The following is a 27,730-nucleotide window of genomic DNA, read 5'->3' on the forward strand; positions in this document are numbered from 1 at the left end:
GCCCGGAGTGGGCGTGGCTCTAGCTTGTGGGCGGGGCGGGTGGCAGACCCGCCTCCCGCCCAGTCCGCGGCGCGCCCCTTGTACTGGTGAAACAGGCGGAGTCAGCGTACCCACTGCTTCCTGGCCGCCAGGGCGGCGTGGATCGCGGCCCCGGATTTTGACAGCGGGCCCCTACCTCAGGTAACCGCGCCTCCCGCCGCCCCCGCCGCCGCCCTATATGTGGCGCGTCGCGGCTGCCGGGCCATGGAGCACGCCTGCTGTCCCCCACAATGGAGCTGGCCGAGCGGTTCCTGCTGGACGCACTTGCCTACCTGGAGTGCGCCCTGGGCTTCCTGTGCTACGTGCTGCTGAAGCTGGTGGGCTCGCCCTACGGGCGCTACGCGTCGCCGCGCTCCGCATTTCGGCTGCCGGCGCGGGCCGCTTGGGCGGTGCAGGAGCTGCCCTCGCTGGCGGTGCCGCTCCTCGCGTGCGCCTGCGCGCCCGCCGAGCGTCTCAACCGCTGGCCCAACTGCATCCTCCTGACCATGTTCCTCGTCCACTACGCGCAAAGGTGAGGGCGGGCGGCCCCGTGCCTCTCCCTGCCACCCCTGGTGCGCTCCCTTCTCCCTGCCACCTCTGGTGCCCTGCCCTCTCCCTGCCACCCCTGGTGCCCTGTCCCCTCCCTGCCACCCCAGGCTGGCTCCCTCCACCTGTGCAGCAGGGCCTGGCGCCCTCTCCTTGCGCCTCTGCTTCTTCTCCCAGCATCCTCTTTCTACTTTTCTAGTTCCACTTTGGGCTCTTTGCTGTGGGTGGAGGAGCTCTTTTCCTCCAGCCAAATGGGTACCTGCAACTTGGGAGCCTGGTTTCCTCAAACTCCTTGTGACTTGCCCTTTACGATGCACGGACTGTAAGGGCTTGAATGGATCACGCTCAGAGACTTTCACCTCCACATTATGCAAGGGCCCCCGCGACTGTGGAAGTGGCTTTCCAAGAAATAACCTTAAACACACATGAGGTCTTTACACTGACTTCCAAGTGTTTCGTTTTTGTGAAGAATGCTCAATGGCTGTGTCTGAACTGTTCAGGTCTAGTAATAATTTGGGACTTTCTCCAGCTCTTAGGTTTTGGCTTTTACACCGCTAAACCAAATGGCTGGACAAAAGTTTAAAATCAGAATTTGAAAATGTGTATTCAGACTTCAAAAGGCTGCCAAGTTAAAAAGGGCGTTCCCTGCATGTGAGAGACCTGGGCTCACCTGCTCTGTGAACGTGGGCAGGTTACTTGACCTCTGTGATCGTGGGTCCCACCCCACTACGCCCGCTTCATAAAGTGGGACGGGAAAGAAGTGTGGGTGTCTCTAAGCCTCTCTTGAGCCCCTGGCACAGCTGTGTCCCCACCTGCTTTTAAGCAGGCACGGGAAGTGGGCAGAGTCCGCGTTCCACAAGGCTTTCTGGGTGCCCTGTTTCTGACATTCCTAGAGAATTCCAGTAAGCAAAGTTGTTACCAGACTCATGGAGGTTCTGTAATGTGATTGAGCATTACTGCAATTTGCATATCAATAGAATTCTCATGACTACATACATTTCTCCATAAGTATGCCAGAACCTGTGTCTGTCTGTTTCTGTCACAACTAAAAGCAAGCTCTCGAGTCAGACTGCTAGGTGTTATCTCAACCGCATCACTGGTGACTGGTGAGGTAAGTTATCAAGCTGCTCTGCAGCAGATTGCCCCATCAATGAAACTGGCATAGCCATGGTACCAGCTACCCACCAGTGGGACTGGCATGCATATTAAATACTAAAGGCAACTCCATAAAATGCTTGTGAGGTTCTGGGAAATCTGAATGCTCAATGGTGACAAATAACACCACTTGATATCACCATGCAAATGGGCGTATCCGCATACACACTCTGCGTGACATTTGTGCACGCTGCAGCCAGCTTCCAGTGCCAAGAAAAAAATCTGAAGACATTGAAGGCATTGGAAAGATGTGAAGGGAGCACTTTACAGAGCTTTGTCTGAAAGCCTGGAGTTGAAGCTTTTTGATGTAAGGTGTCATGTGTAATTGCATCGGGGCTCACTCTAGTGGGAGACTGGATGTGGCCTCCCGGAGGGCCGAAGTAGCTTCTACAGATAGAACTGGAATAGATCCTTTCATACAGATGAGGCCACAGAGCCCCAGAGTTCAGGTGTTTTATCCAAGCTTGTTGGATGAGCGATTGCCGGGACTAACACCCTGCTCCCCTCCTCGGTTTCTAGACCAGTGGTTTCAAAAACTCTGCTCCAAAGGATTGGACGGGTCACGTGTAGTTTTTTAAACTGCTGGGCTATTTTTTTTCCCCCAAGTCGTTCATGTTACTATACACATAGCCCATGTGGTTTGGGGGCATTTAAGTTTTTCCAAATAGAAAAGATAAACATCTTCCATTCTACCCAAGCAACTAATTTATTAAACGGTCATTTGACCTAAGTCGGTGAGCTCTTGGACGAGAACGGAAGTGCAAACCACATTGAGCGCTTGTTCCAAACCACTGAACTCCTTGACCCAGAAGCTGTTTCTTCAGCCCCTCATTTGTCAGGGCTCTGTAGGCCAGACAAGACAGTAAGAAGGCAGACAGGTGAATCCAAGCCTGAGTCAGGCTAGTGGCGGGAGAAACACAAACCATGGGACATGCTTGGGAGACATGAGACCGAGTGGGCAGCAACTTCCAGAACTTGGCAGACGTGTGCCGAGGCCCTTGTGCTAAGACGTGGGCTGACACGGGAGGGAGGCGGGGCCCCGCCTAGGGGAGCTTGAGCCTCTTGAGGACTGAAGCCAGAAGGAGGCTTCCCACGGTCTGTGAGAAGGAGTGTTTGCCTTGTGTTTTTAGCTCTTCATTCGGCACACACTGACTACGGATTGTTTGATATATTTGGCATTCTACTCACCGTTGGGCGTACAGAGTTGAGATGTTCTCTTGAGTCAATGAATACAGGACAGACTCTGGAGAATCAACAGGATCTTTGGGGCACAAGAGCCAGGGATGGGAGGGAAGGCCTGCCTAGGAGGGCAAGAGGGGACAACTGTGGGACAGAACACACCAGGGCCCTGACCAGCTCCCCCAAGGACGGTGAAGGATGTTTGTAGTAACTTTTTTTTATTTTAACTTTTTGGCCACACTGTGTGACATGTGGGATCTTAGTTCCCTGACCAGGGATCGCACCCATGCCCCCTGCAGTGGAAGCGTGGAGTCTTAACCACTGGACCACCAGGGAAGTCCCCGTAGGAAGGTTTTTTTAATCTATGGCAAACCACATGGTTGTCCCGCCAGCGGCCTGTGGCCTTTGCATCCTGTCTGCACTGAGGTCACCTCCTGTTGGTCATGGGCTTCTGAGTTCCCAAGGGCACCACCGCATCTTCTTACACCGCCCTTGGTTTCGTGTGTGTGGAGCGTATCCGACCTCTCGCCTGCTCACCTGAGGCAAGTGTATGCCGGAAATGGGCAGTTGCCTGTTCTCAAGTCAACTCAGAGCTGCTCTGCCTTTGTCAGAAGCCCAGGTGTGGCTGCCTCAACCCCGTCCCACCTCGTGTTCTGCTGCTTTCTGTCCAGCCAAGCAGGGATTCGATATGACCCGAACCCTGGGTACCTGTGTCACAGATTTTCCCTTTCCCTTCAGCAGTGAGTGAGTGAGTCAGTCACTGATTATTTCTTAACAGCTCCTCTGTCTAACAGTAGTTATAAACCAAAATCCCACTTGAGCGCTGAGCTGTTTATTTACCGCTGGGGCCCCAGTCACCCTGAGGCCACAGAGGAAGGGAGCCAAACACCCACCTCCCAAGTGTGCAGACTTTCAAACACCCACCCCAAGGTCTGTGCTCAACCAGATCTGTGACCTTGTGGGATCTTGATTCTGTGGTCATCCTTGACTGCAATGCCTCAAAGCCCCTCACCTACTTCAGGTTCATCGTTCCTCCAGCTGGGGCCTGTTAATGGTCTGGGGAGAGCCTGGCCCAGCCTCTCTTTTAACTGTGTCATAAAGCATGTATAACATTAAAACACAGCAGAGGACTGGAGAGGGTGAAGGGCACACCACATCCTTGGCCCTTGCCTTGTGGATTCAAATAATTTGAGAAGAGGAAAACTTTTATGTCAAAGTATAGAATGACAGAAAGTAAAGTATTAATTGTGTCTGTGACCTTGCCTTGAAAGAGCAAAGTGCTTATTTAGGTGTGTAGCTTTACTGCAGTTTAATCACTACAGGGAAAGAGTCTTTTACAGAAGGAAAGAAAAGCAAAGGGCACTGATCCAAATGTAGGAAGTGCTGTAGGTTTCAACGATGTCAAATTGTTGGGAAAAAAGTAATACAGTCAAATATTAAAATCAACAGCCACTCTCAGTTTTAAACATTTAAAAATGGTTAAATCTACCATTACCTAAATTACTGCCAGATCACCAAGTTGGTTACTTAGTGTTCCCAAACTTGGGTGGGCGACATTATAGGCTGTCCTAGGAGATGATGTCCAACTGCTTCCATTTCCAGAGTCAAATCATTTGCTGAGTGATTGCGTTATTTCTCGTTGCAAGAAAACTGCAGTGTTGTTATTGCAGTTTATTGGGAAAACATTTTAAGAGAGAATTCTTATACTTCACTATGCAAATTAAGCAGTCATGGAGCTTGTGTCTGGGAGCCCAAAAATTGAAATCTTAACTTTCAACCATTAGAGAATTGTCATTCCACATGGTTGCCGGCATGTTGACCTTTGAAAGGAATGCTTTCACTTGAGTCTTTCCAGCAGATGGGCACAGTGGTTATTTGCCAGTTAACTTGGGTTTTGTGTAGGCATTAACCCTACTGGCTTGAGTGGTTCAAGAAACCACGTGAGAGCTGCTTGGGAGGATGAGAAGCTTGGGTCTCTGGGCGCTACTTTGCAGTGAGAGTAGAAATGCGGGCTAGCTCTGGGGACTTTGTTCTTTTCTGTAATCCATTTTCCTTCGTGGGTGCTAATAGGATACTTTCTTGTTTCCTTAAAATTCAGGAAAAAATTTAAGGAAAAATTTTTGGTTTGCTTTATTAATTTTGCCTGATTCTCTCTGAGCCTTTTCCAATAAGCAATTGCAAGTCTTCAGCCCAAGAAATCAAATTTCTCCCTCTCACTCATCAGGTCTGTTCTGAATGTATTAGGTTCCAGGACTTAAAATACATGTGTGCATATTGCCTGCAAAAGAACCTACAACTGAGGTACATGCTCCTGTACAAAACTTAGAAAATGTGGAGGAATTGAAGGAAGAAGATAAAAACCACCTATAGTTCCATCACCCAGAGATAACACTGACGATATTTTGGCATATCTCTTTCCCATCTCCTTCACTGTCTTTAATAAGTTTTTGATCACTTTTTTTTCCAAGCAGTAAAGATAACACGTATAAACACGCATAAAACCTTATATCCCACTTTTGTCACTTAACGTAAGTATTATACTGGCCTAGTAGAAATACTTACTAAGGATGACTTCTAAAGACCAATGTGCCACAGAGTGAACAGACAGAGCCAGCCCTGCTTGGTCCTGCTTCTCGCCACCACCTTGCGATGTGTTGGATGGCACACCTGGGTCATTGCCTCGGAGACTGCCTCTTCCTAGCCTACTGTCTCTCTCCATCACCCAGGGCACCGTATTCCTCTGAGCCTCTGGGTCCTGATCTATTAAATAGGGTAAATAGTAACAGTTCTGAAAGTATTTTTTAAAAAAAAAGCATGTTGTATAGGATTAGGAATTATTGGGAACATTTTTATCAGGAACTACGAGAAGCACCTTTATGCTTTCTAAGCATGGAAACTCACCCAAAAAGTAAACAGGTGGCAGACTGCCCTGAGCATCAAAGCCCCACGGAGTTTCCGGCATCTCAGGGCTTTTGGTTCATCCAGTCGTCAAACATTCCCTGCGTTCCTGATGGTCCTACAAACACAAACTTTTGTAAGTTTCCCTGGGTAATTAAAAACAATTTGATGATTGGGCTTCCCTGTTGGCGCAGTGGTTGAGAGTCCGCCTGCCGATGTAGGGGACGTGGGTTTGTGCCCCGGTCCGGGAAGATCCCACGTGCCACGGAGCGGCTGGGCCCGTGAGCCATGGCCGCTGAGCCTGCGCGTCCGGAGCCTGTGCTCCGCAACAGGAGAGGCCACGGCAGTGAGAGGCCCCGCGTACCGCAAAAAAAAACAAAACAAAACAAAACAATTTGATGGAAAGTACATATTCTTTCTTTACATGGAACAGAAAGAAAATAAAATAAGGAAACTAACACAATGAAGAACAAAGTATCAAATTCAATCCCACATCTGCTTCTGATGATGTAGGAAAAAGAATTCCTTCCTAGCTCCTTGGGACCTGGCTACTGTGTATCCAGAAGAGGAAATGGCTTTATAACCCAGCACCTAAATAAAATACTTTTTTTTTTTAATAAGTGGAATTTGTGGCTTTATTTATTTATTTATTTGTGATACGCAGGCCTCTCACTGTTGTGGCCTCTCCCGTTGCGGAGCACAGGCTCCAGACGCGCAGGCTCAGCGGACATGGCTCACGGGCCCAGCCGCTCCGCGGTATGTGGGATCTTCCCGGACCGGGGCACGAACCCGTATCCGCTGTATCGGCAGGCGGACTCTCAACCACTGCGCCACCAGGGAAGCCCTAAATAAAATACTTTTAAGTCCAAGTGCTTCATAGTTTCTCAAAAGATTATTTCTATTTTAAGGAATTTTCAACCTCTGACTTAATGCCGTTATTTTAAAGAGGGGTGGTATTCATTTCCCATAGGTGAGTGTGAGGGTGAGGCAGTGTCTGAGAAGAGCTTTTGAAGACGAGTGTCTGTTGTAACCAAGGTGGCCTGAGTCCCAGACCCTGGCGCATGACTGGTGCTGTGTCCATCCAGCAGGTGTGCCTGCCTGCCTTACTGTCTGAGCCTGGATCCTTCGCCCTGATAGGCGGCTGGGTCCACGGCAATCCCTGAGCTGCTCTTGCCCCTCCAAAGTCTGGATGAAGGCTCAGATGAAAGCCAAGCCCAGAAGCCACCACTCCTTGGTCCCATTCTGGTTCCTAAATGGCCCAAGTCAAAGGAAGACACTGCTGACAACAGCTGCCTGGATTTCCGAGGAAAAGATGTAAAGCTAAAGGGAATAACCCAAAAAGAGAAAAATAATCGAAAAGATGCCAAGAGGGGGCAGAGCACTCCCCTCTGGAAGGCATGTTGCATTTGGACATCTGGCCCCTGAAGACCCTGGCCGGCATGTCCTCAGAGGCAGTCCTAGAGGTCTGCAGGCATAGGTGGCATTGCTCAGCATAGCTTGTTCTGACTTTGATGGTTTTTATGGCCAGGCCTGTGGACATCAGGGCCACTGCTGTCCCCTCCAAGGGCAGAGAGCAGAGAGCAACGGAAGAGGCCTGTGTCAACCTTTATAAGGCCCTGTTTCCAGTCCTTGCCCCTTTACTGACATTCACGTGAGACCAGAGAGGTAAATCCTCTCCCCAGGTTCTTTATGACTGTCTTCCCCAAGTTCCCCCCAGGGCATGCATAGGAGCAGAAGTCAGTGCACCTCTCCTGCCTGGTCAGGTAACAGGACACAGGTGCGCAGTCCCTGCCAGCCACTAAGCCACAGTGAGCCCCGGGACGCAGCGGCTGCCCGAAGTCCAAATGCTGGGGCCACAGGCAGGAGTGTTTTCTAAGAAAATCAAAGTGATGGTTCTAGGTTAGAGCTCCTGTTTTAATCTAGACCAAGAGCTGTGAACTTTTTGGGAAAGGGCCAGATAGTGCATATGTTAAGCTTTCTGGGCCAAAGGACAAAATAAAGTACATGGTGTAGGAATTTATAACAAAAGAGAAAAAATTTCACAAAAGTTGTATTGACAAAATTTGAAATATGATACCTTAGTGCAATTTTGGTAATACAGGTGTAATGAGAAGAATGGGGTTCTTTTTTTGGTTGGGGAATAACATGTAACTTAATTGGACATCAGGGTTAGGGCACCTTCTTATGAAAATCTCTTGTGTCTACCTCTTACCGCGATGACATTTTATCTTTGAAAATGTCCTTTCGCGCATGTATGTCCTGCCAAATATTCGTATCAGTCCACAAGTTTATGATTGCAATTTAACACAACCCTGGCTTGAAACCCTTTTGTGAAATTTTTTTAAACTTTATTCTATAAATGTATTTATTTATTTATGGCTGCATTGGGTCTTCGTTGCTGCGCGCGGGCTTTCTCTAGTTGCGGCGAGTGGGGGCTACTCTTCATTGCGGTGCACGGGCTTCTCATTGCGGTGGCTTCTCTTGTTGTGGAGCACAGGCTCTAGGCATGTGGGCTTCAGTAGTTGTGGCACGCAGGCTCAGTAGTTGTGGCTCGCAGACTCTAGAGTGCAGGCTCAGTAGTCGTGGCTCGCAGGCTCTAGAGCGCAGGCTCAGTAGTTGTGGCGCACGGGCTTAGTTGCTCCATGGCATGTGGGATCTTCCCGGACCAGGGCTCGAACCCGTGTCCCCTGCATTGGCAGGCGGATTCTTAACCACTGAGTCACCAAGGAAGTCCCATGAAATTCTATTACATTCTTCTCTCTTGATATCTGCCTTTTAGTGGGTCATGACATTGTAGATTAATATCTTGAGATTGAATATCAGGTGGCAGCTCCTCGATTACACAGCTAAGTGGATTTTGAAGTATGGAAACCAAAGTTCGAGAAGCACTGCTAGAACTAGTCTGGGCTTAGAAATTGTCCACTGCACATTGATGTGAGAAAGTAGATCTTGCTGCTGCTTTTAATTTTAACAGCACGGAAAGTATGAATATATAGAGCAGTCTGACATGACTTGTGATTCAAACAGTGTCAGTTGTCATTGAAATAACTAACACAGTGTAAATTTTGCACCTGAGTGATTTTTGTCCTACAGTTTTAGGTGGATTCACTAAGAAGGTGAATTGAACCTGCAGCAAAAGCTAATTTCCAAACCCTTTAAAACTCAGTAATAGTGGGCTTCCCCCGTGGCACAGTGGTTAAGAGTCTGCCTGCCAATGCAGGGGACATGGGTTCGAGCCCTGGTCCGGGAGGATCCTATGTGCCACGGAGCAGCTAAGCCCCTGCGCCACAACTACTGAGCCTGCACTGTAGAGCCCACGAGCCACAACTACTGAAGCCCACACGCCTAGAGCCCGTGCTCCACAATAAGAGAAGCCACCGCAAGGAGAAGCCCACGCGCAGCAACAAAGACCCAACGCAGCCAAAAATAAATTAATTAATTAAAAAAAAACTCAATAGTAGTGGTTGAGAGCAATTTTTCTCAATGAGAAAATTTGTCTTGAGCTCTAAATAGTGGTCAGGTCCATGGAGGGAATGTCACATGCACTGTTGACACTGCTGATTCAGTCACACACAATAGATTTTGTTTGTTTTGCCGAGTGCCTGATGGTATAGGAGATAGCTTTAAACACCTTACATTTTCACAAGCTTTGTAAATTTGTAATTTATCTGTGTGTCTGTCCCACACATTTTTACCACCATGAGTAATAACATCCTAGCTGATTCCCCTTTAGGCTGTACTGAACTAGTGTTTCCTCAACCTCTTTGGAAGTATCCTCACCTTTAGCTGTTCCACGCAGACTGTTTAGAGAGCCTGAGCCTGCAGTCGCTCCAGCCTCGGCACTGAACCCTAGAATGAACAGCTGAGCGATAGCATCCAGTTCCGTGGACACACCAAGAGCCAAGGATGCTCACATGCTGCATCTTCTGCCTCGCTTTTTTTTTTTTCGGTACGCGGGCCTCTCATTGTTGCAGCCTCTCCTGTTGCGGAGCACAGGCTCCGGACACGCAGGCTCAGCGGCCATGGCTCACGGGCCCAGCCGCTCCGCGGCATGTGGGATCTTCCCGGACCGGGGCACGAACCTGTGTCCCCTGCATCGGCAGGCGGACTCTCAACCACTGTGCCACCAGGGAAGCCCCCTGCCTCGCTTTTTAACTATAGACGTCACTCCTGGTATCCTAACTCCTCAAGTGCTGTTCTCCCCAAAAGACTAATAATAATGTACAAGTTTATATTCCCTGGACATGTTTCTTTGGCTGCTGCAATTAATTGCCTCACCATTGGCATATGGTTTTCCTTGTTTGGCTAACAAAATGAACTGCTTGGTAGCTTCCTGGGGGTCCGTAGCCTCATTTTCATTTCTTTTGTAAAGAAATTCTGTCATGGGGTGCTGTTTTAAACTCTCTGATTTTTTTGATCGTTGCTTTCCTGGGAGTTGGGGACATTGTGATGACGGCTCAGCCTGGTAGTTGGGACCTCTGTTATATTCTCCTGGCACAGCTATAGTGGCATTGCATCCCAAAGAATGCTTTGCCCTCTGATGCAGTAACAAAATAGCCCACACTCCACTGTACCTTCAAAGCACGAAGAGGCCGTCAACTTTTCTTGTTCTGACAGGATGGGTATGCACTGGTCACACACAGCCCAGTGCTGTGCTTGGTACTCAGGTCACTGCATCACGGTGATGGGCAGCGAGCACACCAAGCAGCAGTGCAAAGCGATAAGATGGTCATGTACAGTTTCTGCCACAGCTACTGAACTCTGCGCAGACAACGTGTAAACAGAGGACCGTGCTCACATTCCAGTACTGCTTCATTTATGGACACTGAGATTTGAATTTCATATAATTTTCACACGTCATGAAATATTCTTTTGATTCCCCTATCCCCAATATTTAAAAATGTAAAAAGCATTCTTAGCTCACAGACTGTAAAACACAGTGGCGGTGGACAGGATTTGTCCCAGGGGCTGTGTTTGCTGACACCTGATCCAGACTCACGTTTTGATATCACAGGCATAGAACATTAGTGACAGATGAGGAACATTTGTGAAGGCAAAACAAAAGAGAGGTTTGGGTTTCACCTTTACAGTGTGCCAGCCAATGTTTGCCAGTTCAGAATTCAGCCCTGAACTTGAAACCGGATTGGGAGAAGTCCATCAAAACTTTGCTGTACAGAAACATCTACCACCTTTGCAGAATGTTTCCTCAGAGTTGCTTCTACAACACTTTATACATCTATAATCTAGAAATTTGTGACATCTAGCCTAGAAGTTTGCCTCCCACCATTTTTTAGTACCTGTTTTTCCTATTCCAAGCTTACTGTTTTTCCCTCCACTCTCTGACCCTGCGTTTCTATTAGCCTGTGTTGAACTCGGCATGTTCCATTCAGGTCAACAGTCCCAGTCTTTCAGGAACGGAGCATTCTACATTTTAACAGGCATCTTTCTAAACCAAGTCCAACCCCTGCGTCTACCACAAGTCTTATATCCTGCTCTCTCTTCTTTTTTTTCCGTGTTTCTCCAAACTTGAAATTCTAACACTTTCTCAGTTCAGTCCTGCAATTTGCCTCCTGGACATTTCCTTGAGACCATAACTCCCCAAGGAGATTTTTCCTAACTTTCTCACCATACTGTCCCCTTTCTACTTTCTCACGGCTAGAGAATCCCCTACGCTGACTGTGGAAATGAGGCTGCTCACTCCTGGTACTTCTGAAGTCTGGGCACTCAGGGACAGGGTGAGAACCATTTTGTATTCTGCCATCTACCGTTTTCTCTGGGTCTCACACAAGGGCCCCTACCCTGGCTGAGAAACAGGGAGAGGCAGAAAGGCACCTTGACAACAGTGCCCAATCACAACATGTCAGAATCCCTGCCTGTTTTTAAGGCAGGTCCAAGACACGCACACTTACCCCCAATCAAGACCAAGTCCTGATCTTGCAGTGTGAGTGTTCGCAGTTAACCTGCATCCCCAGTGCCAGCCCACTGTACCAACTGTCTGCCAGATAGGAACCATGTTTTCCCGAGGCAGAGAGAAGTGGTTGAGATTCCCTGTTCTTTTTGAGGGGCTGGTCAACACTATAGTTTCCAGGTAAATCTCTACTTCACTGATGATGTCATAACCAAAGGGATGCTTTGCCCTAAATTTGAATAAGGTCTTCTTTGGGGGACGTGTCGTGAACAAGATGAGAACCTTGAAGGCTGCTTGTGATTCGTGTGAAAGTTCTCCCAAGATGCTGAGTGAGACTGTTGGGGAGAGAATCCCTTGAGGATGTATAGCCAACATTATAGTACTATTCTCATGCTATTACTATTACTATTAACAATCAATTACGTTTTTACTCTAGAGTAGATGGCCAAAATGGAAACAATAAGTGTTTACATTGTTCCTTGTTTTAAGCTATAATTTACATAAATAAAATTCACTCATTTTAAGTCTATAGTTTGATCAGTCTTGGTGATTGGATTAAGTTGTATATGTCATGGCCACAATCTGGATACAGAACTGGTGTACAACAATTCCTTTCACCGACAGAGGGATTCAAGTTGTCACTTTCTTCTTGGGTCAGTTTTGGTCACCTTTGTCTTTTAAGAATTTTGTCTGTTTCATCCACGTCAAATGTATTGACATAAAGCTGTTGAAAATAGTTTCTTATTATCCTCTTAAGTGCTGTAGGTTACATAGTGATGCCCCTTTTTAAAATGTATTACACACTGATTCTAAAGAGAAAATTCAAACACAGAATAAAATTTTGCATCCTGTTTTCTTCATACATTTCACGTTTCTTGTCCTTGTATTTTCCCTCTTTAAATTTTTAGTAACGTGCCCCTACACCAGCGTGATATAACCAAAGAACGTGATGTCAAATTGCCCAGGTTTACACGGAAACTCAGCCACTCTCTAGCCCTGTGGCCTTGAGCAGATTACTTAACCGCTCTGAGTCTTAATCTTGTCCTCTGTCAGATGTGCGTAACGCTATCTCCTGTGCAGGTAGCTGGGAGGCCTTGCTGTGATGGACACTCAGGGAATGAGAGCCACTGTGATGGTGATGGACAACGTGATCGTGGTCCCCAACGCGTAGTGCTCAGACTAGAACGAGTTACTGGTTTTAGGATGGTGGGAATTTTGAGAGTCTCTTGAAGCCTTCAGTCTCTCTCATTCAGTGTGTCTGTTTCGCATTCTGTACAGTTGGAATCCTGAGTTTGTGCACAGTGGTGTCCATTATTGAAACACGGTTAATTCTTTAACTAGAAATGCTGCTTTTAACAGATGTGGTACTCTGGGCAAGTATTACTAAGAATGACTTTTGTACAAAAAGCAGGATTAAAAACCCAAGACACTTAAAGTAGAATTGCAGAAATTAGATTCTTTATCGTTGTTGCTTTTCTTAAAAAAAAAAAAATATATATATATATATATATATATATATGTTTCTTTTTTCCGAAGGGCCTTGATTTTCCCATTTCTGATCCGAGGAGGAAAGCCCATGCCATTGTACACCTTTATCCTGGCATTCATGTTCTGCACCTATAATGGCTACTTGCAGAGCAGGTACTTGAGCCAGTATGCGGTGTATGCTGACAACTGGCTCACTGACCCCCGATTTCTAACAGGTGAGTGTCCTTAGTGATGCCCTCCATCCTCCTAATCATAACTTCGGTGCTCACCTTCCAGTAGTGTCCAGTGAGAAAGCGCACACTTCTTGAGAGAACAGAGAGTCTGCGTAGGTCCATGACCTAGTAGGGGGCCAAGCACTGGCGGGAGGGAGGGTCAGGCTGTCCCAGCGCCGCATCAGTAGCAGGAGATGACGCAGGTGCCCGTCACCCTTGCCCACTCAAGCACTGAAAGCACAAATACCTGTTCTTAAGGTGAGCCTAAAAATAGCAACCGGTTCCAGCAGAGTGAGCAGTGGACGGAGAGTGAGTTCATTTGGGCACTAGTTGACTGTGTAATCTAAGACAGGTTAAACCTCCTACGCTTTCTTCCAGAAAGCGAGAGAAAGTCAGACTGGGTCATCTTCCAACAAGATAATTAGACTTTTATGGTTATACTGACTTTAAACTTTGAGGTTTGTGAGGTTTTTGAATTTTTTTAAAATTTTTATCAATGAATGTAATGTACATTTTCAAGTTCTAAGTATAACCTTACAAGTTCTGAACAAAAATGATGATAGAACATTAGCCATCAAAAATATTTGCAAGGATGTTAAAACTACGTTATTTGAGAGCTCTTGTTTGTAAGGAAGTTTCTTCTATATGTTTACCCTCCTAACATTTAGACATTCTAGCACATTCAGGTATAGCTTACCCCCAAGGTAGCATGCTAAGAATCTGCAGTTGGTCCATCAAATTCTCAAACTGTCCCAGAGCCCTTCACCCTAAAGTACATAAAGTGATCTTACGTTTCATCTGGCTTTTTCTCCATGTGTATGAATTTGTCATAATAGAGAAAACGAACATTTGAGTAGTACTTTGTTGTTGACGAAGCAGTTTCACATTTCTCGGTCATATTTTTTTCTGTGAATTAAAATTTTGCTCCCAGGGCAGAGTCCTCATCGAACCTGAGAACTGTGACAACAAGGGATCTGCTTCCTCATCTATCAGAGGGGGGACGAATGCGAAAATTTTCAAGAGCCTTTTCTAGCTCCACAAGTCTGTGCCTCCATGAAACACCAGACTAAATTGTTTCGTTTGCACCCTGCCCCCAAATATCATCTTGATTTATCTGCTCCCTGACTGTCTGATTTTCTTCTGCCCCAACTCTCAGAAGGAGACAGAACAGGCTTGGCCATCTGCCAGGAGCTGTACCCATGCTTCTGCCTGTCCGAGGTTCAGAAAAGGGCAAAAGTTAGGTCCTTTTCACAGGAGAAAGAAAGGTCATATGGTTAAGCAGCTGGCCCCAGATCTAAATCGAGTAATAGCAGAGTGGTGGTTTAAACCAGCTCATCACACTGGCCCACAAAAGGCAATGAGGAACAGAGAAAGGGGATTGTTTTTTAAACTAAAAGATAAAGGTTTTAAATGTTTATTTGAGATTCTCATGGGAATCGTGTTTATGATGAATTGTTTGAACTTTTGATGAACAACAAAACAAAAGAATTCTTTGGTCTGTGAATTTCAGTGTCATTTAAAGGAGCTCTATAGATAGACCATGTTACCTGCAGGTGCCTTTGAAATTGGTCTAAAATTTAAGACATCAATAAATTGTATACAGACTTCTTGACTTCTCTATGATTGAACAGAAGTAATTGAAAATGAGGAAATATGCCAACTGAGAAACAAACTGGGTTACTTTTTTCATATTCATTTCATAAAGTTTATAGATTTTGTAATTACATGAATAATTTTGGAAATCACATAATTAATTATACTTACAATAGTTATTATGAAAAGGTTAAGCAAGTATCAATAGTAATAGAATCCTAACAAAAAGTTTCCCAGAGAAGTAAGAGTGGTTAAGCTAAAAGAATTTATACAGAGATTTTAAGATCCTTAACCATGGAATTAAATGTTTAGTTCAGATAAGCACAAATATTAGTTTTCCTACGAATCTAGGCAATAGAGGGAGCTTGTCTCTTAGAAGACAAATAAAGGAAGCATGGAATTTTGAGAACGTGATGCTTTCTGGAGCATCACATTGGGGGCCAAATCACCTAGAAGGGACATACTGAAATTCAAACAAGGTAGCGAGTCAGCCATAAATTGATGGATCCAATAAGTGACTTACAAAACGTATGAGACAATTTGGTACAAACTGTTTAGAAAGGAAGCTGTCTAGTGAAATCAATAGGAAGAAATCTTGCAGGTCTTACTGTAGACCTGAACATGATTCACATGTCCCTGTTCTAACTGTGGAAAACTATTTAATGCCACGGGGGTAACTAATAATGTTACTCCAAGTGTACGTTCCCTTGAAATTGAATTGAATGCCACCATTAAGCACCATCTACCTTTCACATTGTTTTAAGTATCTCAGAATAATCAAATTAACTCTTTTTATGAAATCAAGTTATTCCTTTTATCAAGCACTATTTTGACATCTTGCCTTTTCTTGTTGGAATTAATTGGTATGATACTGATAAGTCTCCTTTAAGTGATGAGAAACCTCTGAAGGCTTTGGAGAACTGGAGAGAAAATGTTCAGATGCTGTGGAATATCTACGCAGAGCTGGGCGGCTGGCAGTTGAAGATTTAGTTGGGGGAGATGAGGTGGACGAACAGACCCAGGAACACCGACTGATGAATAAGCAGGAAGTCGGGTGGGGGAGGCCGTGGATGTGCGTTAAATTGTTCAAATGAGGTTATGGAGAAAGAAGAGAAGAGGACCAGAGGTTAGCTCCTCCGCACCGCCCCTCAAGGGGCCTGAATGCAACCAGTCATGGTAAGGCACGTGCTGGGATTTCCCGTCTCCTCTTCTGCGAAACAGAGGGGCCAGAGGGGGCATCGTGCTTCAGACAGTGTTTGAGAGGACAAATAAACGTTGTGGGCTGACCCACTGACAATGGTAATACCTCTTCCTAGAAAAGAGCCTTGTGCCTTAGTCATAAGTCAAATTTCTGATCATACCAGTCATCCTACAAACATAGATTGTGGCCATCCGGTCAAGCTATCTTAAATAGTTTAGATAATTTAATAGTATTATTAGAAAAGCAAAGCCCTATCTAGCAGGCCTAGAGCAGTGCTTCTAAGTCATCTTCCTAAATAAAGGACAGTATTTATTATACACAATGACTTTTGCTATCCGTCATGGCTAATGTGTTATACCAATAATACCCTTCATTCAGGCTTGGGTTTGTAAACTGTGTAGTTTATTAACCGTAATACTCTTGAATATTTTATTTTCTTTATATCTCATTTTCTTTAGGTTTTGTCTTGTGGTTGTTAGGTCTGCTGATAAACATCCATTCAGACCATGTCCTGAGGAACCTCAGGAAACCAGGGGAGACTGGATATAAAATACCAAGGGGTATGTACCGAAGATGGGGAATTTATTCTAAAATCTTACTGAATGATGCTTTGCTGTTTTAGTTTTGCCAGATCTCGTAACTAAAGTGCAGTATGTTTTAGCTGCAGGTTTTCAGTGTGAGTCACCATTATTGTTCGTAACAGTGACTGATGACTGTTTTGTTAAAATGATGAAGAAGCAATTCTGACTAACTGGACGCTTATTAAGCAAAAAGGAAGCTCTAGTTATATCTGTGTTTGGAAAGAGAGATTAGTAGGAATTTGTGGTCTACAAGGGGTGTCAGATACTTCATTTCTAGCCACAGAATAGAATCGATAGCTCGATTGACCCTCCCTCCGAAAACAATTTAAAATGTTGGGTGAAAAATTTAAATGCCTCAGTGTGGTATCAAGAAAGCAAGTAATCATCAGAAGGCAAAATCTAAGTGAGTGCTAGAGTCCAGAGTGCAGCTTGTTTTAACCACTAGCTGACCCTCATGCTGGTTTTGTGGCCCAAATTCGTGCCACTCGCCTGGTCTGAAAAACGTCCAGCTGTGAATTAGGATCCATGTATTCCTGGGGGCGGTGCGCTCATGCCTGTGGCCAACGCAAGCCCAGATCCCCAGGGAACCTGCCTTCAACTCAGGCCTCCGAGAGCCCAGCAGACCACACGCCACAGAATAAGGGCCGCAGTCAAAAGTTGCATAGCCCATGAGGAAAAGGGCACCGTGAACAAGAGCTTCATGAACGTGAGCGAGCTCAGATCTTAGAGTTCATAGACACAAGTTGTAAAGTGAATACTTAAATATATAAAAAATAAAAAAGGGATTGAAATTATGAGCAAAGGAGCAATATACTCTTAAAAGGACAACATAGATACAAGCTGGAAACCAACAGAGCTTCTGAAAATTTTCTTTAAATATCAGTAGGTAAGACTACAACTAGAGTGAACGTGAGAAGCACACAGCAGCACTTAGTTTGGAATCCTTCAGCCTATCTTCCTGGAAACCATACAGGAACAACAGCAGAACAAATGACCAAAAAACCCTGTACAGCTCAAATGACTTAAACTGTGGCCCTGGGGTTCCCCTTGGAGTGTGCAGCTCTGCTCTCCGGCCCGATGACTTCCAGGCCCCCGCGCCCTGCTCTGCCCCTTGGGTGCCCCCCCCTCCCTGGGGTGTAATGGCCCAGATGTTGGGGGAGGGGTCTGGTCCACACAGCACCCCACATGCTTCGAGAAAGGTCTGGCCTGTCATGTAGACTTGATGCATCTGTGAAGATGTGAGGAGTGAATGAATGAGTCTGTCCTTGAAAATCTGTATTTTCTCCAGCTCTTTGTGTAGGGGTCCCTTAGGTCCATTTTATCAAGTTGGTTCATTACTGTTAGTCTGTGTTCCCCATCCTTGTTTAAGTTTTATCAGCGTGATTCATTAACCAGGGAGGTGATATATTGAAGTGTGTTAAAACCGTAGCATTTTATAGTCAGACAAACAGATAGGTATTGATACAGGCATGTACTTCCTACCAGAAGTTGTGATATGAAATAGTAAAACCGGTCATGTTAGATGTGTCTCATTGATGAAAATTCTGTAAAGGTTGTATTTCCCCAGAGTTGATTTGTGTGTTCTCCGAGGACGTATCCACTGGTATCTCTTAAGTCAGGATTTCATTAGGCACTGTTTCATAGTAAACGCACTGCTGAGTCTCTGTTTTCTTCTAGGGGGCTTGTTTGAATACATCACTGCGGCCAACTACTTCGGAGAGGTCGTCGAGTGGTGTGGCTTCGCCCTCGCCAGCTGGTCCATCCAAGGCTGGGCTTTTGCTGTGTTCACCTTCTGTGTCCTGCTCACCAGGGCTCAGCAGCATCACCAGTACGTTTGAAAATGCTTTTAGCATTTCTAATTTGTCCTCCGACCTTGGTAGAGCAATTTGCAGGTTAGATTTTTGAAATGTTCGTATCAATTTGCCAAATCCCAGTTTAAACCAGGCTTTAGCTAAACGAGCATGGAACCACGCAATGTCTGAAGTATAGCCCAGCTGTAATCGTCAGGTACGCGTCAGCCACATCATTTGCTCCACCCTGCTCTGAGCCTCTTTGAATGTCTGCTGCTGGACTCGGTGGTCAAGTTGAATGTCAGGCAGGGGGATTCAGGGTCTGACGTGGACTCGCCGATGATAACAGGGGACACTGACCGGGCAGCAGGCCCTCGGGCGGCTGCAGTTGGAAGCATCAGTGTCTGGCCCTGGCAGAGCCCCTTCCCACAAGGGCATCCCACTGTGCAGGGTCCCTGATGGACTCCTGGGATACCACACCTCGAGGTCACATTGTTTTCCAGAGTGTGAGGCCTTTATCAGATCCCCAAAAGGGTCTGTGATCCATTTGACCAATAGTATAGAAAACAAAGTATGTTAAAGCTGAAGTGAGCTTGGAGGGCATCTTCCCCATCTAACAGGTGGGGAAACTGAGGCTCAGGCTCAGACAGGGTGGAAGTCACGTCTCGCTGAGACTGGAGAGCTCGCAGACCATCTGAGCACCGGGACAGTCCCTTGATGCCGCAGCAATGCTGGAAGTTTGGCGCGGCTCGTTCCCCAGTGCCCACATGGACTGCTCGTGTCCTCTGAGCTCGAGGGGACGCTGCTCTGCTTCCCTGGCTTCATGCACTCGGAAACATTCCATCCTGACCTCCAGGGCTGCTGACACAGAGGCATCCAAAAATGTATATCATTGTCCTGCTTCACGGACTTTGCCATCTCTTTGGGGAACAGGACAGAGCTGGAAGGCCAGCAGAAGAATAGATGATATCTCGGTGCAGTGGGAAACACAGACTTCTTAGAGTCAGAAGTCCTGGGTTTATTTCCCAGGCTCACCATGTATTTGAAGACACAGAGGATTATTATCGGAGGTAGTAAGGAAGAGCTAAAAATATCTGTTTAGCTAATAGTTGAAGACATTACAGCAAAAGCGTGAGAGTTATTGAGATCCTGAGAGCAGCACCTCTGTTCTTTGAAGTACCCCCTGCGCTGGTGAGTTGTTGAGCTTCCCTCCTGCCAGTGAGGGGAGCAGGGCCACAAAGCCAGGTCCCGTGTGTATCCCGGAGCTGCTGTGAAGACAGGGGTGGGAAGGAAGCCCATACCAGCGAGGGCTCAGGAAAGGGGTTACAGCGTCAGAAGTGGCTCAGACACACAAACGTTCAGGAATGATTCGCCGTCTAGGGTTGGATTGAGTCCTAACCCCAGGAACAGAGTCCGTGTAGACGGGCTTAGTTCAGATGAGGTCACCCTGGAGTCAGGCCCTAGTCCAGTAGGACTGGTGTCCTTACGAAGAGGAGACGCTTGGACACAGACATGCACGCAAAAGAAGCGACGGCTGCGTGCAGACAGACACAGAGGGAAGCTGAGGGCCAAGAGTGTGGCAGTGATGCAGCCACAAACCGAGGAACCCCAGAGGCTGCCGGAAGCTGGGAAAGGCTGGAAGTGAAACCGTACACCTCAGACTGGGACTTAAACCCACGCCGGCCGGGACTCGAACCCGGCCAAAACCCACAGTCTTCCAACTGAGATCACACACCAGGTTTCAGGACTTAAATGAAGCTCAGATTCTTGATGTCTCATGGCAGAAAGAATTCAGTGAGAGACAAAGTGATGGGTAAGAAGTGGATTTATGTAGAGAGAAACACACTCCACAGACAGAGTGTGGGCCATCTCAGAAGGTGAGAGAGGCACCAGGGTATGGGAGCGGGTAATTTCATAGGCTAATGAGGGGGAGGAGTGTTCCAGTTGTTTCAGGAAGGGGCGGGGATTTCCAGGACTTGGGCCACCGCCCACTTTTTGATCGTTACGGCCTGTCCTGGAACTGTCATGGCGCCTGCGGGTGTGTCATTTAGCGTGCTAACGTGAGCTTGCTGATACCGAGGCTCAAGGTCTAGTGGAAAAAGTCGACTTGTCCGCCATCTTGGACCCATTTGGTTCTAATCCGTTTATGTCACGTCCTCGGGCTGTGTCATTCTTTCAAAGGTTGTGCCCTGCCTCTTTCGCTCCTGTTTCAGAAAGACCCTCCCTTGGAGCCTGGGAGAGAGCAGTGGCCCTACCACACCCGGACTGCAGGCTTCTGCCCGCCCGGCATAAATGCTGTTGTTTCAAGCCCCGGGTTTGTGGCTCTTCGTTATAGCAGCCCTGAGAAACCAGCACACCAGCCCTTCCAGGATTTACAGTCCATGGGGCTGTAAGCAAAGGCATTGAGCCTGAGGTCCTCAGTTTTCTCCTCTGCTAGATGATTTCCCCAGATCTCATGCCTATGAAACACTTTTCTCAGAACCAGAAAGATTCATACTCTCAGCAGGCCTGGCTGAAATAATATGTTATTATCACTTTAGAATAAAAGTATCTAACAACGTCCTAGAAAATGAATAAAGCAAAACTAGGTTCATGTAACAGCAGTGACAACAACTGCAAACTATCTTCCCCACCCCCACCCCGCATCCCTTCCCCTCCACCTCCTCCACCTTCCTCTCCTTCTCCTCTTCCTTCCCCTCCCCCTCCCCTTTGTGTCCCCCTCCCTTCTCCCCTCCCCTCTCCTTCCCTCCTCCTCCCCCTTTCTTCTCCCCTCCCCTCTCCTTCCCTCCTCCTCCCCCTTTCTTCTCCCCTTCCCCTTTCCTCCCCTCCCCCTCCCCCTTTCTTCTCCCCTTCCCCTTTTCTTCCCTCCCCTTCCCTCCCCTCCCCCTCCCTCCTCCCCTCCCCCTCTCCTTCCCTCCCCTTCCCCTTCTTCTCCCTTTCCCCTTTCCTCCCCTCCCCCTTCCCTCCCCCTCCCCCTTTCTTCTCCCCTTCCCCTTTCCTTCCCTCCCCCTTCCCTCCCCTCCCCCTTTCTTCTCCCCTTCCTCTCTCCTTCCCTCCCCCTTCCCTCTCTCCCTCCCCCTTCTTCCCCTCCCTCTTCCCCTCCCCCTCCTCCCCCACCTCAGCACCAGCACCTACCCCACACAGCCCAGTGCAGGGGCCTAAGACCACCTTCTCATGGCCATGGGGGAGATGCTATTCCTGTCCATTTGTTATATTATATATTAAAAAGTGAATATTGATTGGTTTCTAATAATAAAAGCAAAAGAGATAATCCTGACATTTTAAGAAAGTGGAACAGAGGAAGATTGAACAAGAGCACACTAGGTCAGTTGTAAAGATGTTTTCTCAAATGAAAACAGGGCACAGGAAAATCCCTCTCAGTGCTGCAGTGTGACACAGATAGAAATAGAAAATAATCCTATTTTCCAAATGAAAGTCTCTGTAAAGAAAACCCAAAGGTGTTCTTTGCAGATTCACGGGTTGAAAGGGCTCTTTTTCGTTCATTTGCTGTTTAAATTGATGTCAGTGTGAAAGCAATTTTAATTGCTGAACACTTAATTCGGTTTAGGGGAAGTATGTTCAGAAATGTTAGATTTACAAGCTGAGGACAAAATTAAGGCTATCTTTGTTTTTTTTTTTTTTTTTTTTAAATCCAGTCAACCCAACTAATGAAACCATCAGATAAATTGCTTCCAAAGGAAACAGTCCCTGGGACTAGTCCTTGCACTATATTTGACTTACTGACAATGTTCCTAAAGCCATACTTTATTACAATGAACTTCTTTCTGTAACAGCTAGATGTGAAGTGTTTAAATCCATAAATGATTGTTATATTGATAATTAGATCTGTAGATCAGAAACTTAGGGTCACCTGTTCCGAGTAGCTAACAGATATTCAGGTTCGAGGGCCACATTTCAAGGAATGGTTAAGGGGGGCACGTTTTCTCACCGTTTTCTTCCCTGCCAGCCTCCAGCAGCCATGCTTGTTGGATGGGGCCAGGGTGTGGCTGCACACGATTTCACAGCTGTGTGAGAATGAGCTCAGACGTGTGCTCATTCACACCCGGGCACTGGAGGTTGGGGCCGGCCTCAAGCACAGTCTTTGAGGGCAGACTCTGTTGCATGCTTATCTGTTAACTTTAATGTCATTTTTAAAAATGAACACAATGAGTCTTCAAGACACTCGTTGATGACACAATTATTTTTTTTTTTAAAAGACCCATGTGAATATGACATGCTGCCATCTTGTCACAGCCTGTTTCATGAGACGTGGGTGCATAACCGTGATTTGTGAATGCTCGGAAAGTGTTTACTCAGCTGTCAGTGGCCCGTCCCTGTGTTCACAAACACAAAGCTGTTTCTGAGCCCGAAACGCACAAACGGTTAGGGATTATTTTGCATTCAACAGAAAGGCAATGAGATGTTAGTTCAGTCTCCACAGTAATAAAATCAAGACAAAAAATTGGTATCCAGCCCTGGTCAGTGTCACATAAACTTTGGTTCTAAGGGTAGCAAAATGAATGAGAAAAGTAATAGAAATATGCCGCTTGTCCTTTTAAAATTATCTATACATACGCATATACTTAAAGTACTTTTTTCTTTTTGGCTGCGTGGCATGTGGGATCTTATTAGTTCCCTGACCAGGGATCAAACCCATGCCCCCTGCAGTGGAAGCACAGAGTCCTAACCACTGGACCACCGGGGAAGTCCTTTAAAGTATGTTTTCTTGAGGTGGGTTTGTGGTCTCAGTGTTCAAACAAATGAGAAGTTTCCTGGGTGGCTGCACAGCGCCTGGAGCCGTCCCGAGGGCGTGGGCGGGAGCGCCTGTCCTGTTCTTGCTGTCTTTGGGCCACCGCCTTCACTCTTGCCCATCTGAGGCCAGTGTCCCAGGTCCCCGGGCAGTTTCAGGACAGGGGCTTGCCTCCTGCTCTCCTAGCATGCTGTCCACACTGCTGCCCCATGGGAGGCTCTTCGGAACTGGCTGCCGGATCTGTGTCCTGGATCCCGAGCGGGCTGTCTTAGTCTGTTCAGGCTGCTGTCACAAACATGCCATAACCCAGGGCCTTATAAACAACAAACGAGGGCTTCCCTGGTGGCGCAGTGCTTGAGAGTCCGCCTGCCAATGCAGGGGACGCGGGTTCGTGCCCCGGTCCGGGAAGATCCCACATGCCGCGGAGTGGCTGGGCCCGTGAGCCATGGCCACTGAGCCTGTGCGTCCGGAGCCTGTGCTCCACAACGGGAGAGGCCACAACAGTGAGAGGCCCGCGTGGAAAAAAGAAAAAAACAAAACAACAAACGATTATTTCTCAGCGTTCTGGAGGTTGGAAATTGGAGATATGGGTGCCAGTACAGGCAGTTCCGGGAAAGGCCCTCTTCTGGGTTGCTTTCTCGCTGTAACCTCAAGGACAGAAAGAGCCGGGGGGCCTCTTTAATCAAGGCACTAATTCCATCCTTGAGGCTCCACCTTCATGACCTCTTCGCCTCCCAAAGGCCTCACCTCCTAATACTATCATTGCCTCGGGCGTTAGGTCCTTCACATGACTTTTGCGGGGGTCACATTCAGACCATAGCACAGGCTGACATGAGTAAATATGTGGACTGTACACATTCTTGGCACCTCTGCTGCCCGTAGCCCTGCTTGTCTCCACACACATCACTGATCTGGAAAAGTCCGTTGTTACTGTGGCCTCATGTCAGGGGAGGTGCTGCTTGATCTGAGGCCCAGTGACCAGCTTCTGTGGGTGTTTCTCATCCTGTGTCTTTTGGGGAATACAGAACAGCGCATGAGAGCACCATGGCATCTGCTATGTTGTAATTCTGTAGTTGTGGATGACAGTGTTTAGTTGATCTAAAATCGACAGGATTTTGTTGACTCACTTTCAGGTTGTTGTTTTCATACGTTTCTGCCGTCTTAACAAATTAGCTAATTTTTTTTAAAATTTAATTTTATTTATTTATTTATACAGCAGGTTCTTATTAGTTATCCATTTTATACATATTAGTGTGTATATGTCGATCCCAACCTCCCAATTCATCCCACCCCCACGCCCCCGCCATTTCCCCCCCCCCTTGGTGTCCATACGTTTGTTCTCTACAATAGCTAATTATTTTTCATCGTTGTTTTTAGTCTGTTTAGCACTCTTTTGTACTTATGGAAAGGCTTTTTCTGCCTATTTCTCCATTTTGTCAAATTATTTTTAATCTTTTACTCCACCCACTTAGCTGCCACCCTTCCCAACGGGCTATTACCCCACAACGAATGAGTGTGCCTTTGTTGATTTAATTTATATCAAAACTGAAAATACCTGTTTGAGTGCAGGGCCGAATTATGAACGACCCGTGTCACGTGTTCCTAGGTTTGTTTGAGAGTCACCTGGCATTTAGCTGCGTGCCCCTGCCACAGACCCTGGGTCTGGAGCAGTAGTTCTCTTATGGGAACTGGAGAAAACTCTTGGGGTAACTAAGAGATACTCAGGATACAGCTACTCGGTTCCTCTCCCCTCCCCCAGTCAGCCTGCTTCCCAAGATCTGCAAAGATGGCGCCCCGGTATCCTGATCTGCGTGTTTATCACATGCCTGTAGTTTTCCCTGCCAATATAAAGGTGAATTATATGAGTCACATCTTCGTGAATCGTGCTGTACCGTCTGATATGTTCATTCATGATACAGACAAAGTCAAGCTATGTGTCTGAGATGCCAGAATTTTTATTACTACTTTTAAAAAGCTCAGTATCCCTTTATGATGAGAAATATTGTCCGTTTTGTTAGCAACTGTTAAATGTTTCAGTGAGAAAATTAATTTTTAATGTATTTTTTTGTCTTATTTCAGGTGGTACCATGAGAAATTTGAAGACTATCCCAAATTCAGAAAAATTATGATTCCATTTTTGTTTTAAGTTCGTTGTCAATAGGGTTACCTTCAACTTGAAGCTTTTCGATCATGTTTCTCTCAGGATGATATAAATGAATGTGTGTCTGTGTAATGTTTCTGCTACTTCACCTTTTTCAAGATTTGCTCTAGGATTGTGTAAATGAGTAAACTAGCTAATAACAGTAGCCAATGTGTAAGCTACCTAATAACAGTCTAATCAAACTGAAATGGCAGCTGGAAGTATGACGCTGCATACCAGGTCACGGATCTGGAACTCTAATTGCAGCTTGACCCTCCTCTCATTTGTCTGCCTCTTTGGACCAAAACATTCTCTACCCCTTGCACAACTCCCTACAGCAATGGGTTTAAGGTCAAAGGTGATGTTGTCCCCTCCCCCTATGGAGGTGTGTTCTGTCTTCATGTCCCTCTCATCCCCCTAGGTCGGAGAGGCCCGGGTCCCCACAGAGTACCCACCACAGCCTCTCACTGTTGGGTGTTGGGCAGGCAGAGAAGCTGGGCGTAGAGAGGAGAGGCCCAGCGGAGGCCGATGCAAAAGGCCTCTGGCACCTGCTCCAGCCTGGACCACCAGGTGGCTTCACTGGCAGGACAGGGCACTGGGGGCATTCCTAAGGAGCAAGCTGCTGTGTCCCCCACGAAAGGGACTTACTCCCTGGAGGCCCTCAGCTGGGAGCACGAAGGTGCTGCGGGGCAGCCTTCCCATCTCGGGTCACTCGCCATGAGCCATTAGGAGTCTCTGTCTTGGGATAATTTTTCTTCCTCCTTCTAGGTAGAATTAACATTTTTTAAAGGCACTTTTTCTTTTTAAATACCTCTCAATATTGCAAAACTATAATTTGAAGCAGAATTTCTTATTTTAGATGCACTCAAAACCTCCACGGAGATGAATGACAGTAATAAAATGTACTACTTATTGCCAGATATGTGAAAGAAATCTCCCCACTGGAAGGCTACCTACTGAGTCTCTTGCCCGCTCTGTGAAAATCCAATGAACACATGGTACGGACCCCTCCTCACCTGGGACAGCACTACCTCTATTGCTCCCGCATTTGCAGGGGTGGGAACCGAGCAAGGTGTTAAGTGGAGAGAGTCCGTGTTCACTTAACTATCTCTAACGATGCTGGGTGGCAGAGGCCTCCGGGACATGCCTGACGTTGCATCCTGTATGTTCTCCGACCGACTGCCACCTTTGGGCAGGGAGCAGGCCCTCCTGCCCCCGGCACCCCGGGGCCCCTGGGCACCCCATCAGTTCCCTCCCCCCTTCTCCTGGCTCACCTTCCCAACCAGGGGCTCCCTCCCCATGAGGTTTCACGTAGAAACTGTGTTCTTGGTGTTAGTGGTTTTTAGAGTCCCTTAGGGTTTTAGAATGACACAGAAAGCTTTTCCTGATGTGGCCGTGCTTCATTTTTAACTAAAAATGGAATGCTTTTGTGGGGAAATGTTACGATCAAATAAACGTTGGCCCTTTTTCTGACTGAATAATTACTTGAAACCATAAAACAATAAATATTTAGGATCTCCTCCAGAAAACTCAGAAATCTGAGCAAGTCTTGACGGATCTGGGCCCCTGGGCTCTGGAAGGTGTACCTGGCCAGAACGATGCTTGTCTGAGAGCTAGAGATGCTCACTGTGACTTTTAATTCTGTTGGTGCTTCTTTTTTATTTGAGTGACCAAAAGTTTGGGTTAAGTGGGGATTTGATGAATGGTTGCTACTTCACTGTCATGTGCTGGGTGGATGATTGACAGGACGAAATCTTGTTCTATGTTGTCTGCCTGTCTTCCCTTTGCTAAAAACTGTAACTAGCAGATTATGACAGTTTGTTATTGTGTTAGTTATGATAATTAAGGAGATTAATAAAATTACTGGTAAAAGTTCGGTTGTTTTGTTACCCTTCTGTGTGGACAATTCTTCACGCTAGAAGTTCAGACAGCCCTGAAATCTCTTTCCCACCCATATTAATATTTCATAGTGCTAAATATTCTCTTCTATCTCTCAGTAGAGCTGTGTGACATTCTTCGTATAAATCTTGTGCATTTCTGCTAAGGATATTTTTATTTATTTCATTTTTTTAACATCTTTATTGGAGTATAATTGCTTTACAATGTTGTGTTAGTTTCTGCTGTATAGCAAAGTGAATCAGCTATATGTGTACATATATCCCCATAGCCCCTCCCTCTTGCGTCTCCCTCCCTCCCACCCTCCCTATCCCACCCCTCAGGTGGTCACAAAGCACCGAGCTGATCTCCCTGTGCCATGCGGCTGCTTCCCAC

General features: G+C 46.6%; 1 protein-coding gene across 1 annotated transcript; it reads left to right on the forward strand.

Annotated features, from left to right (window-relative positions):
• Positions 1–39: 39 nt before the first annotated feature.
• On the forward strand, positions 40–27,334 carry SRD5A1 (steroid 5 alpha-reductase 1). Its single transcript, XM_030856548.2, has 5 exons — positions 40–550; positions 13,241–13,407; positions 16,657–16,758; positions 18,457–18,607; positions 25,399–27,334. Exons 1-5 carry the CDS (start codon positions 270–272, stop codon positions 25,463–25,465), a joined length of 768 nt encoding a protein of 255 aa, XP_030712408.1. The 5' UTR covers positions 40–269; the 3' UTR covers positions 25,466–27,334.
• Positions 27,335–27,730: the final 396 nt, after the last annotated feature.

The sequence above is a fragment of the Globicephala melas genome, chromosome 3 (genome assembly GCF_963455315.2).
Source record: "Globicephala melas chromosome 3, mGloMel1.2, whole genome shotgun sequence".
Lineage (NCBI taxonomy): Eukaryota > Metazoa > Chordata > Mammalia > Artiodactyla > Delphinidae > Globicephala > Globicephala melas.